At 33.5% G+C, this 14,548-nt stretch overlaps 1 protein-coding gene across 50 annotated transcripts in view; it reads right to left on the bottom strand.

Annotated features, from left to right (window-relative positions):
- Dscam1 (Down syndrome cell adhesion molecule 1) overlaps nucleotides 1-14,548 on the bottom strand; it is a 105,373-nt gene that overhangs the window by 89,374 nt on the left and 1,451 nt on the right. For all 50 annotated transcript variants that reach the window (XM_066289594.1, XM_066289586.1, XM_066289597.1 and 47 more), the window contains exons 2-3: nucleotides 6,123-6,325; nucleotides 4,935-5,121 (exon numbers count right to left, since the gene is read on the bottom strand). In XM_066289594.1, the coding sequence (XP_066145691.1) occupies nucleotides 4,935-5,121; nucleotides 6,123-6,296 (361 nt within the window). In that variant the 5' untranslated portion in view covers nucleotides 6,297-6,325. The remainder of the gene's footprint in view (nucleotides 1-4,934; nucleotides 5,122-6,122; nucleotides 6,326-14,548) is intronic.

Genomic DNA, 14,548 nt, shown 5'->3' with positions numbered 1-14,548 from the left:
ACTATCCTTCCAACCATAAATATTGATCTGTGATGGAACCTACCTACTCAGAAATTCTTAATTTACTATATGATCGAATCTAGTTAAATCAATTACGTCAGGATCATCGACCCTGGGCAAAAAATTAAGTAGCTCTTGTTAATCAATAAACAACATTGTCATGCAATATCTTCTAAAACGAAGCAACTTAGAGATTATTTCTTTAGTTTGAGATTAGTTAAATTAACATCTGAGTAAGTAATGATTTTCCTTGAACCTACAGGAACGTCCAATTAAGTGGAATAGTGATAAACTACTCAAGAATTTCAATTCATTCAACAGTTAAAACTCATTCAAACATAACCAGAAAAACCACAGTTACTTCCTCACCGAACTGATCATAAATTTTGACCTATTTCTGTTGAAAATTAGAAATTTTCTCATTAAATGCATGAAATCAAAATACCATTAAAACGAATCTCAAATACTTAACAAATCGATAAAATACATATAAAATTTTAATGTCAGTTAGTTCAGCATATCGCTGATTAACACTGCATATCGAATAAAATTTCACTTTCAGTTGGTGTCGTGATGGTTTAATACAATTTATATCTATTTATTAAGAGTATGGGAATACAAAATTTCCCAAAAATACCTATCTAACCAAAACTGAAAGCAACTCAGTTTGGCATAAAACTGGGGCCTAAACCGTAATTTTGGAACAAACAAAAGTAAAATCGAAAGCACTGAACAAACGCGAAATTCCATTAAATCTGTAGAAGTTTCCAGGCTCGTTTAAATATTTAGTCTGAAAGGACGACTTTCGATTTTATTAGGTGCTTTGTCTAGACAAGCGAGAAGTAGGAATTTGACACATCACTGTATTTAGAATAATAAAGAATAGTATAACCTGAATAACATGAGAAAACCGCCAGGTTTGCTATTTGGAGTACATGCCAGGTTGCTTTCAGAACTTCCACCATCAATATATGTCAAATCTGGACTGCAATCAGGCCCTGTATTTAAATGGTGTCAATTCGAGGAGTAACACAAGTAGGGATTTTCCTTTTAACACGACGTAGACCTCAAAAAACTACGCAATATTTTTATATAACATTTTTCCGGGAACTCAAAAAAATAAAAAACGAAACATGCGCAGATGAGTTTTAATGCATTTTTGTGTAAAATCTAAATCCAGTCCTGCATGAAAGAGTAATCCAACGTAAACGAAATAAAATGTCCCACAAAAAATTATCAGCTATTGCAGGAACGCAAAAAACATGGAATGTTTACTGTTTTTATGCAATTTGCCCACGTCGCTTAAAAATCAGTCGTGAAGTTGAGCTCCAGGTGTTCTTTTGATAAACAATCACTATTGGTACTATTAAATTGACAAAGGCCCATTATTACGCGAATCACGAATTGGTGGACGCGTTGTTGATATACACGGAGTGTCACAAAAATGCCGTCGCAGCTTCGCGGTTGTATGCTGAGCGATTTCCGGGAAGACATCATCCTGCAGCCCGTAGATTTGTTTATCTTGTTGGAAGAGCTCGTGAAATCGGAAACCTAACAGAAATGCATAGTGGAGATGCTGAAAAACTTAAGACCACCTAGAATGGCACCCATTGAGGAGCATGTTTTAGATGTCGTTCGGGACAATCCAACTACCAGTACTAGAAGAATCGCAGAGCGAGTTCCTACACCTCACACGGCAGTATGGAGAATTTCAAGTGAAAACCAACTTTATCCCTATCACGTGCAACGAGTTCAAGCGTTAATGCCACAAGACCATCTTCCAAAAGTATACTTTTGTGAGTGCCTTTTACAGGAAACGGCTCGTAACGAAAATTTACTTAAGCTTATTCTGGTAACGGATGAATCAATTTTTACCCGTAACGGAATAAATAATTTTCGAAATACGCACGTATGGACAATGGAAAATCCTCACGCTATCGCCGAACTAATTTCCAGTAGAGGTTTTCTTTAAATGTTTGGGCAGGCGTGGTCAACAGCATTCCTATCGGACCTCTTTGCCTTCCATATCGAATGACGGGCTTATCTCAATTTTCTGGAACGTAATTTGCCTGAACTTCTCGAAAATGTGCCTTATGTTAGACAGTTTTTGTGGTTTTTACATGACGGTGTTCCACCTCATTTTAGTCGCGACGGACCAATAAGATGGCCCGCAAGATCACCAGACCTTAATCCGTGTGATTTTTATTTGCGGGTTTACATGAAAAGTTTAGTGTTTACGAGTGAAATTAACACAGTGGGAGAATTGCGTGAACGGAAAACGCTGCAGAAATAATTAGAGGAAAACCGTCTCTTCTAACAGCAGTTCGTGCAAATGAAACCAATGGAGACGATTTCGTTCACCTTTTGTAGCCAGTCCCAGAGTAAGTAGTAGCTAAAGATGTAGTACTTGTTAAAACTTTCATAGGCGCACATTTCGGTTGTTTTTGAGATTTCGAAAAAATGTTATATGAAAATATTTGCTAAGTTTTTTGAGATCTATCTCACGTTAAAAGCAAGACTCCTACTTACGTTACGCCCTGTATATTATAAAGTTTCACAAGCCGTTCTATTCTCTTAGTCTACTGGAAAAAGGGCAAAAATTATTATTTGACAAATGTAGCTAATGACATACTTGACATTTAATATACGCAAACATAGGCGTAACCCAACTAAATAAAGAAAGGCGCCCGTTATAGCAGGGTTATAAATGCCAGCAAACAATAACGGAAATGGTTCTTTTTCCGCGTGCATCGGAATTTATGGAGAACTCTGGAGCTATAACCAGTAGCTTTGTGTAAGTAGTTCGTTTGCAGCTTGCCACAGTTAGTAGTAAAATTAGGCACTTCTGGCACGAATTCTAGTCAAATATTGAGGCCAAGTTACTCATTCTTTATAATCATCATTGTATGGCTGTTTTGACAGGGACATCGGCTAAATATAGGGAAACAAACGATGAGGGCACAAAAAGAGATTGTTAATTAAATAGTAATTATTATTTAATTACTCTCAACGGTGCTGTAAGCAATTTTCAAAATTGGCAAAAACAAATTTTCACCAATTAAACCTTCCCGAAATTTCCACCAATCCATAATCTATTCTGAAAATATCAGTTTCCCGTCAAAACAGCGTAAATCTAAACACCTACTTATCAATTATAGATGGTTATAAATATTAAAATTCATATCGATTTTCTGTCTCACCCACTCTAGGGAGGCGCTAAACATCTACATTTCACTATCAACCTATGAAAATGAGCGAAAACATAAACTATTTGAGTTTAATTCCATTCGCATGGGAAAAATGAAAATTAGTTTCTTAGAGTTACACTTTTCAGAAACACAAGGCAATTCACAGACAATTTTGTTAAATACCTATTAACCAACCTTGTTGCTTACCATAAGGCTTGTACCTACGTATAAAATATCGGCTGAAAGAAATAATCTGTCAAAATGTATTATTAAATACTTGAGGAATATCAAAGAGTAGTCCTAACACAAGACCCGCGATGTACCTAAAATTACTCTGACTTGAAACATGGCAAAGGTTAATCATTAGTCATTCGAGTATTTTTGATCAATTATAGTCGCCATTGCTGCGACAGTTATACGTTCAAGTTTAGGCAAAAATATAAATAGACATTATATCACTCTGGTAACAAGCAATAAAATCGATCGGTATTTAATATAACAATACGGCAGTTATGTTATTATTATACCTTTGATAATCTAAAACAAACAGTAATGAATAAGGTTGTCTACGTAAGATTGTCCACTACCTTATCTCAAAAACCGTAAGGTTTAGAAAAAACTTAATATAAAAGTTATTCAGCTTTCCATTAATTTTTATTTTTCAATATTTTCGAAGTTACAGGGTCGTCCAGAAACCCGTGGGAAACATCATATATTTTGTTAGAGGCACTAGTTCGGTTTATATAATAATTATTAGCATTTTTTATTATTACAAAATATGACGTTTTTTAGCACTTTTTAAGTTAATTCGATTTAAAATGAAAATCGAAAGAAAAACATTGTTCTGAAAATTTTAAATTAATTCCCAAAGGATTGAACGAATTTTTTGATAACCTGTCCCGTGAACAACAAAGGGTGGTCCTATAAGAGTATATTTTAAATGTTTAAGAAATTTTATACAGGGTGTGGAAAGAATCCAAACTTCACATATTCATTGCCTCAAAACTCGGCTTTCCAAATGACAAGGACACCCTATATTTTTGGAAAATGAATTGGTACCTTACATACTTAATATTAATAGTATATTCTAGGAGAACCACCCTTTGTTTTTAACTGGAAAAGTTTTCTAACGATTCAATTAATCCTTGAATCCGTGAATTCATTGAGAATTTTCAGAAGCTTGTTTTTTCTTCGATTTTTATTTAAAACTGAATTAACTCAAAAAGGGCTAAAAAATATTCATATTTTGCAATAACCAAAAATTCTTAAAATTACAAACAGAATTAGTATCCGTAACAAAATATATAGTGTCTTCTCCACAATTGTGCTACTGCGTTACCCTGTAACTTCAAAAATATTTAAAAATAAAAACTTATAAAATCGGAATAATTTTTATATTAAACTTTTTTTCTAACCTTATGGTTTTTCAAATAAAAGAGTGGACCACGTCACGTGGACCACCCTGTACACCTTTCCTTGTAAAATCCAAAGGTGTTGCGATAATCCCAGGACATTCTTCCATGCCTTGATAAAAGTTTGATTGATATTCCTCAAGTTTAATTTAAAGAAGGATTGTGGCCATCGCTTCTTTCAAAAAATTCAGTTTATTAACTCATAACTAATTTTAAGAAAAACCACTGGAAACATATTCAAATATTTTTTAATCTTGGTAGACATAATCCTTCTTTGAATACTCATTTGGAAAATAAATTCAAAAGCTCATGACTTGAAAAACCCCGAACTAACCTGCTCGAACGTTGACATCCCGAGAATTGATTGATCCAACACTATTTTTGGCGAGACAAGCATAGACTTGAGCATGGACTTCCTGGCGATAGTCTTCAGCCCTAAATGGAGGAAACACAAGGTTGCCATTGGCCAGCACTTGTCTTAAACCAGGGACATCGCCTACAGCAGTGCCATCTGACCGGACCTACGTTTGTAAAGAAAAGAAAAACCGTTTTCCATTTTCTATTTTTTCCAAAATCAGGAATTATTGAAAATAGATGCATAATGGTGAGCGAATCTAAATTGTCGAAGAAAATCACATTAGGTACCCATTTTTAAGTTAAAATAAAAATATTTCCGAAACCGCCTGTGTAAAGCTGATTTTATACAGGGTCTTTCGACAGTCCTGAAACGGGCAATTATTTCAGGGACGACTTCAATTAAAAATAATAAAATTCTTCCACATTTTTTATCCAAGCATTCAACAACAATCATATGCAGTATACAGGGTAACTCAAACTCCTCGCCTCTATACCTATTTGATGAAAGCGTAAAGTAACAAGAAAAATTTAAATTATGAGACTTCAAGTAACGAATTATGACGTCATGAATATTTTTGTCCAAAAAATAACCAAATTCTAACAAATTAATATTAATGCTATTTTTCCACACAACTTTTGTTAAGTTAACATTTCTTATTTCCCTCTGTATGTGTTCCAAATTCATCGAAGGGCGTTAAATCAGGGAATACTACTGGCCAATTTACATGCCCGTTAATGTCAATCCAGTTTTGTCCGAACGTGTTATTTAGGTACTGCTGCACCATTCAAGATCTCATAAACGAGTTATAGGAATAAATCAAAGTTAGTCGAATATTTCTGTATATATTTTTGAGATCAATTAGACGACGTTTTGGTTTATAACTTTTAAACAGACGCACATTTAAAAAAAATTGTTTAATAAAATTTGTGTGGAAAAATAGAGTCTATTTAATTTTGTGAGAATTTGGGTATGTTTTAGAAATGGTCTTCTTCAAGTCGAAATGGAAGCCATCCAACCCCCATTTAACATAATTAAAATTTTTACGCAAAAACTAGTATGCGACGTCAAGACGAAGGCACCCTGTACTAATTTTAATAGTGCATGAACATATGAGAATAGAACCTTCACTACCAATTCAAAATCAAGAACTAAATTACTGCTTACCCATATAATGTCTGGAGGAGGGTTACCACTGGCACTACATTCCACTACAGCTCCTGTAGTATTTGAGAAATCCACACGATTTGGAGGTTCCTTGAGAAACACTGGTCCTGCAGTGTCGTCCTCTGCGTTCACTGAGAACACCATTACGGCGAAAATCACTGCTCCGGCGAGCATGGCGAATGATCGCGACCGAAAATCACTGACTGAAAAAAAAACATCAGTATAGATTACGTATTATCACCGTATTTCAGACATCTTCAATAGATATCTTAATGACTTGTTATCACAGATGCTATAAAGATAAGTGCACTGAGATAGGCCATTGCATCCGGAATTGAAAAAATTTAGATATGTACACAAATATCACATGAAATTTCTGTCAGGTCCGTAATTCAAATGAAATTAATTTGATGTTGATAACTCGATAGTAAATACTACCAATATGACAATCTCTAGACAGAATTTTTTTACTTTTGTTCATTCAGAGAACACCAGGAAGTGGAGGAGTAGAAAATTAAAAAAAAATATTTAGCAGATATTTTTTTATATTAAATCTTTAAATCGTGCACCAATCACCTCCATGTATTACACACTTTGCGACACTTTTGATGCACTTGACAACAAAATCACAATTTTACCATACATTTTTAACTCTATTGGATTTTAAGATTTTTGTTTTAGCATGGACCTAAGTCGTTTATTTCATATTTAGAATGCGCTTTTAATTCCTGAAAAATCAATGTAACATTTCATTTTTTTTTTTCATTTTTAGTCATCTAGTTCTCCTGTTATGACTTCACTAGATGATTGTTCTGGGGGTATCATTAAAAATTGACGTATCTAAGGAAGCTTACGGATTTAAATTCGAAAACCTGGCTGGCCCAGACTGTGCTTAATGAGAAAAAAATATAAAAGTTTTAAAAAAATTAGAGACGCATAAATAACAATAATAACCCTAAATCACGCTACCAAATGACAACAATATTGGCTAATGGATTATTAAGCTTTTAACGATAAAACGATTTAAAAAAAAATTACACTGCATCTTCAAAACGAAGCATTGCCAGATCCATGTTTATACACATAAACTTTTTGGCTTAGAATCACTCAAAAAATCACCCCCTTGAAATCTGGCCACGTACTTAAAAACACCCTGTATATGTCTTGCAAATCTTGATGTAATCTTCCAGTTGTGATCGTATTACAAATTTGAATTCAGTAGTTAATTCGCAAAAAGAGTCCTTCGTTAAAATGAAAAATGAAGATGATTGAACATGTACATACTGTTCACATAAAATCATGTATTGTGCTTAACGGCCTTGGAAAACTACATACTATAATACAAGAAATTTTATGGCCTACATACGAGGTTAAAACAAAGATATATGAGAGCCTCTATGTAGTAATTAAACACTGACTGGAACAATGCTTTTCACACACCACTCTTCGAGGATTATTTTTCATGCCTATATGTACTTTAACCCAGTTTTTAACAGCCCATTCGAGCCTGTCCCCCCTCAGTGCCTCCTTTGTCTACAGTTGAACTCTTCAGCCCAGTAATCTTCATTAGTTTTTATGTATTTTTTCATAATTTGTGAGTTTCTTATAGTGTTTTCATTTCTTTAGACTCTACAGGGTAATTCCCGCGACATGCCACGGAATACTGTGACCAAAATACGGGTCTTTCAAAAAATTTCACTTTTTGGCTGTGTTGGGGTGAATTATGGGAACGTTATAAAATTATTTCCATACTATACAAGGTATCCCAACAGGCCTAAAAGTATTAAAGTAATTTTTTTTTTAATGGAACCTCCGTATGTTTTCCATTTTTGCACTCTCCGATCAAAACAAGTGTCTGTTTTAATAAAATTTAAAAACATCAAAATGACGTAACGAACAATTATTAGCAGATTGTAGAAAAATGTAAAGACTTAGCTATGAACAGTATAACAACATCCGACAGATAACTAAAAATTACATACATTTCCTGGTAAATAATAAAATATAGCATTGTATTTAAATTAATCAAGTTATAGCCTCTTAAAATTGTTATTTCATTAATTTAAATTTTTGGGCACTCTGTATAAGATGGCAACTTTATTATGATTCATATATAACATATAATTTATTGTTGCACTTCATTGTAAATTACGCTTACATGATTTAAATTCTTCTTAAGTATTTAACACATGAAAATTACGTCAAATTTTGATAAAATTCAAATTATTTTAAAAACCTTAAGATTTAGGTATTTTAAACATTATTAAAAAAAACATTGTCTTAATTTTTTCGGGCTTTTGGGACCCCCTGTATAATACCAAAATCAGTTGAAAATCATATAAATCTCACCGTATTAACAACAATAGACCCCCATATAGCCCAAGACTAACGCTTTTTGAAAGCCTCGTATTTTGGGCACAATATTCAGTCTGTGTCGAGCAGCATGAATAACCTTGTATAGTATGGGTACATAGTATAAATGATAATTATGAGATATTTTTTTTCAAAAACATCGTTCAGAGAACATATTTGGCTAGAATGTTAAAAAAACGAGATTTTCGAAAAAATCAATATGTTTATAGAACCAGGTATGACATCAAAAATCGGCCGAATATGTGCCCCACTATCATATGCAGCTGTATACTACTATAGTAGAATAAAGCTTCGTTCGAGGTTTGCATTATAGTTTCCTAATTTCTATATTTTTAATCCCATTCCACATTTCTAAGTTCCATATTGTAAAGTTTAAAACAGGGTGTTAAAGCTGTTTGTCGCAAGAGCACCATAAGGCCAAACTTGCCGAGAATAAATCGAAGGGGTCCTATAATGAAGGGGAGAGACCAAGTGGATGACACATGACTGGAAAACGTGCGTTTATATATGAGCAAACAGGAAGTTTCGTGCTGTTAAATATTTTAGATTTCTTATTCCTCTTAAGCGAAATTAGAGCTTACAGAAAAACAATTTTTACGAATGCTAAGAGAAGAGGTGAACACTGATAATAGCTGCGAGACTCCCGAAAAATCGGAGCCAAATCAGATGATAAACAAAGCTATGTCCAAGCCATTGACCGTTTGAAAGGATCGATCTACAAGGGACGTCCGTATTTTATTATCCAAGGCATTAAAAAATTGCCAATATAAGCGGAAGCTATTAAGCTTCGTGTCAAAGTTATGCTGTGCATAGCGCCTAATGTCTTTGACCTCCTCCCGAAATTATAAGTTTGTCTGTCAGACAATGACTCATAAATCATTCTGGGTAATTTTCGAAGACATCTTATTATGCTGATGATATGTGAAGTTTGATAACCTTAATAAAGACTTTCTATTCGAGTTTTAAAACGAATAATTATGTCTACGTATTAGTTCATCCCAAAAAGTTACGAAAAATAGGTATGACTAGTTAGGTCACGATCCAGTCACAGTCAGGTCAAATGTTGCTGCGCACATTAGCGCGCACTATCAAACCGTGGGTATTCACACTAGTGCGCACTGCCAAGTAACGGTTATTCACATTAGCGCGCACTGTCAAATCATGGATATTCACACTAGTGCGCACTGCCAAGTAACGGTTAATTACTTTAGCGCGCACTGTCAAGTCACCGTTACTCGGATAAGAGCGCACTATCAAGTCATGGTCAAATAACACAGAATCAATGTCACAATATCTGGCGTGACCTTAACCAGGTTGGGACAGGACCCAAAACATGAATCGTGTTTTATGTTAATCTGACTTTAAATATCAAATCACGTGATCCTTCTGTTCTTCTGCCCATCCATCAACTACCCTTCTGAATAAATCCGCCTGCATCTTTGACACCCGCATCTTTTTAACGGAAAATAAAATAAACAGAACGGGTAATTAACACACCGTGTGTATATCGTTATTCTTACTGGAACATGTTAACTTTTATAGTCACATTTACGCCTTTCCACTTTACGTAATTAGTTTTACTCATATAGGAATACTCACGTGTGAATTCTATTAATCAGAAGTTAATCCGAGTGTTTAACTTGATATGTGCAGAGCAATTCACAATTGCAAGGAATAACTCATAGTAGGTGCATTAAGGAATATGAAATAGAATGGGGAATGATTTAAGAAATAAGGCAAATAAAACGTAAAGGGTCCGTCAAATGCTTATGTATATGAAATAATGGCAATAGCTATTGAGATAATTTTTCTATCAAAAAATATTTCAAGGAAATTTACAAAGTTAATGTGTTATTTTTTGGGGACTTGAATTTTCTTTCGCCCTGTAACATTCCACCGAAATCCAACTTTGGTTTTCCTAGGGACACTCTCTATTCCCGAATGGTTGTAGGGAATCTACACTTACGTGCCATGCAGACATATATAATTTGATTGGGGTGAAATAAGAAAAATTTCGAGGAAAAAAATTATTTTCCTTATTTTATTAAAAAAAAATTTAATTCCATCAAAAAAGGAAAATAATAAAAACATCCAAGTAAGGAAAAAAGGCCAATACTCGCAAAAAAAATACAAAAAGTTAGTTCTCTAACTTTTTCTTAAAAAATTTCTTTACAAAAAAGCATTTTAATGAGTTATTGCCACTATTCCACATACATATATGTCGGACCCTGTATGTAAATACGAAATAAAAGTGGAATTATTTGGTTTACCACCTGCGTTTAGGACCTCTTATTCCATTCCCAGTTTCTCTTCTGCAATTAAAGACATATCAACTGATAAAGCCAGAGTTTGTCTCGATTTTAATTTTAGTAATCGACATTTGCAAAAAGAGTGAATAATAACATCAATTTCACGATTCAATTTACGAGAAGACCCAGAATAAGATGGCGCATTAAATACTCTGATTAATTTTTCAAGTGAAACTACCATCTAAGAGTTTGGAAGCAGTTAAGAACGTTAAAACAAAAACAGTTTGAAGAAGAAAAAAATTATTATTTTTAGTGAAACAATGTACAGAATAATAATGCAATAGCCATTAAGCGTTTAATGAAAATTGAACGCAGTTTTAAAATGATTTTTTTAAATAAACAAGAAAAAATTTACAGAATTAAAGCCATAGCTTGGATTAATACAAATCTGTTTTTTTTTATTACTGCTTTGTAAATTTTCGGCATTCCATTTTAATAATTTTACTGACTCACTGGGGACTTCGTGACGATTTTAGCAAGGCATCAAACCTTTGAGCTTTCGCAGGTAAAACCAGATTTTTTTCTAGGTAGTACCGAACATTCATACGCCTGCCACCTGGTCAAATCTGGGCAAGCTCTTCTACTACTTAAAAACGAAATTTATAGGCGAATAAAAAGAGCAACAGCTGGAAACACTTCTTTCTACCTACGAAGGGTCCTTCGCTTCGGTTTGAAAAAAGAATCCAAAAGAACGAGTTATCAACGAAATTAATTTCGAGATAAGAACGAACATTTGTAAAATTTGAGCAGTGAAATACTGAATTTATTCCATAACAAAATTAAGATTATTGTGAGTGGATTAATCCCCAGTTAAACCACAAATAAATCAACCTATCAACTATGAAAAATTCAATCTTTATTGCATTTATTCTTGCACTCAAAGTTCCCCAGTTTAATCATTAAATAAATATTTAAATGAGTAAAATTAAACTGGACTTATTTTTACTAAATTATTTAGACCGCCTGAGAAGCACTAATATTAGTCTAGAATCCAGTCATATAAGGTGCAAATTGGACATATATTCCTTTATTGATATACAAGGTATCTCTGAATATAGTGCCATAAGTTCCACCTCATATTCTACATCCAAAAATATGAACAAAACTTTATATAAACATATATCGAAAGGCGCTTCGATTTCGATGTACACGGTGTAAAATGTTGGTTCCTGAAGACGGTCTTTTATAAATATTTTCGAAACGTTTCGAGAAAAATTTATGAAATTTTGTACTATATTATACCTTTCTGTGCTCTTTTTGAATCTCTACAAAGAAATTACCACATTTTTCTAGAGACAGGTAATGCGGGGGGGCTAGTTCTTAAAATGTATCTATACTTTTTTATACCCAACTTTATTGGCGACTTTAGAGAAAAAGTATTAAATTTGACGATTTTTACATTAAAAAAGTATTGTTGTTGAAAGTCAAAATCTCCAACAGTTTTCGAAAAATTCAGATTTCACAAATCGGTAAATACTTTGACATTTCTGTACATAACAGCACTTATTAGTTAGTACAGTCTGGTGATTTTTCGTTGTTACCTGAACAGTGTTTAATTACAACTGCTGTTAAATAAAATTAATAAAAACGAGTTTTAAATTTGATGTTTATTTAATAAAATTCCCTGATTTATTAAGTCTCAAGTTCATCCAAAATTGTTGGGAGATTTCAACTACGAGCACCTTTTTAGTGTAAAAATTCTCAAATTTAATATTGTTTCTATAAAACAGTCAATAAAGTTGGGTATAAAAAAGTATAGGTACTTTTTAAGCACTACCCCCTTTATTACCTTCCCCTGGGACAATGTAAAAATTTATTCATAGATTCAGAAAGAACACAAAAAGTTATGACAAAGCTTACAACTTCAATAATTTATCTCGAAACGTTTCTTAAATATTAATAAAAAACCATATTCAAGAACCAATCTTTTACACCCTGTATATCGAAAACGAAGCTCCTTTCGATGCATGTTTATATGCAGTTACCATCATATTTTGACACCTAAAATACGCGGTTGAATTTGTGGCACTATATTCAGAGACACCTTGTATATTTAATTAAAAATACCAAATTTACCACGTCTACGCTACTTTCTGTTTTCAAACCAAATTTTGAACAGAAGGCAAAAGCAAAAATCTCAGATCTCTATCAACGTGGTACAGACAGGTGCGTGGTTCAAGTAGCAGCTGCCGATGCATCGAACCAATCATGGTCTCTTCTCTGGTTCTCGCTCGGGTTCTTGTTTGATGCGAATCTGCATTTATTTTGGCTTTACATCTAAACGGGCTTGAAAGGAGATAGATGCATTGACAAGGGCGTAGTTAAGGTTGAAGAAGTACCAAAGTACCATAGTTGCCTTAGCAAATGGATAGATTCGATTCACCTTCGTGCCCACATGCTTTTGCAAGTATCTTCTCAGTCAATTTTCTTCAGTTGTTTTTCTGAGATCCTTTTTTTTGCAATTCGAAGAAGAGAAAATATCGTATATTAGCAAGGACAGCGTGTAGTTCTTATCTCACGTCAATTTACAATCTATAATATTTACTACTGATTTCCATGATAACGAGCATGAGACGATAGGGATTGGAATGGAATTAGTATAAAAAATTTCAATTTCTATTAAATTTATGACTAGTAACTTTGACAACTATGCAGTTAGGTCTAAGAAGGTACCAAGGTGCCCTAGGTGCCTTCGCAGATCTCAAAAATGGTGACAGATCAATGGAGCCTCATAATAATATTTGGGGGGCTAAAATAGGTGCACGTCAGAATTAGTCAGAAATTAGTTTTGAACCAAACATACTGAGTTTTGAGTTAGATAACTGACATATTTTAATGTACACATTGGAGGTATTTTAAGATACATTCAGGAATTTTTTTTAATTAAGTATTTCTGAGGTAAACTTTCTGAAATATTTTCAAGATTTCATTAGACGTTTCAAATGTAGTTTGAGGCACTTGAAAGTATTTCAAGGCATTTCCCAGGTGTTTTTCACCAATGTACAAGATTGGTCCGTATATTTGTATTATAAAAAAAAGGAAAAACGAAATTCAAAAGTTGTAGGGTTTATCCTAAATCATTACAAAATGTTACGTAACAAAACAGATAAATATTGCAAACTTGAAAAAGGACACAAAGCCGGTAAATTTGTAAAGAAATATCCTGTATACTTAATGGAATTCTCTCTGGATCCTGTATTAGCTCCTAGATTCTTATTACCATCGGATGCAGAAACTCGAATTTATGACGTTTTAAACATTTGCCGTGCCGTAAAGAAAAAAATATATCGCACTTGGCTTTAGCTAGAATTTGATCATTTTAGGATGGATTCTCACATAAGATCACCTTAACAGGCATGAATATTCATTTAGCCAAAAATACACACAGGGTGTTCACAATAACAACCTTAAAATTGTCACCTTTCCAACTTCAATTTTCTTGATTTTTCAAACAAGGTTGAGTGTTTTTTATGAGATAAAACGAAAGGAAATTCAATTTTCTTCATTTTGGTATAAAATGATGTGATATTCATTTTAAAGTTAATGAAATTAGTAATTATTTCGAAACTCACATTCATGATTAAGTGCCCGAATGTCAATCATGCGTTGTCACGGTTTTGATGTTTTCTTGTTTTAAGTTTTGACACCTCATTGACCTTTGGACCAATCACTCTTACATCGATGCCTGGATTTTCTACTACTGATACAGTAATGTCCAATTTTCTGCCCCTAAGACCGTCTTGT

The sequence above is a fragment of the Euwallacea fornicatus genome, chromosome 13, assembly GCF_040115645.1.
Source record: "Euwallacea fornicatus isolate EFF26 chromosome 13, ASM4011564v1, whole genome shotgun sequence".
Classification (NCBI taxonomy): Eukaryota; Metazoa; Arthropoda; class Insecta; order Coleoptera; family Curculionidae; genus Euwallacea; species Euwallacea fornicatus.
The sequence above is the reverse complement of the archived record's forward strand: the minus strand, read 5'-3'. Positions and strand labels throughout refer to the sequence as shown.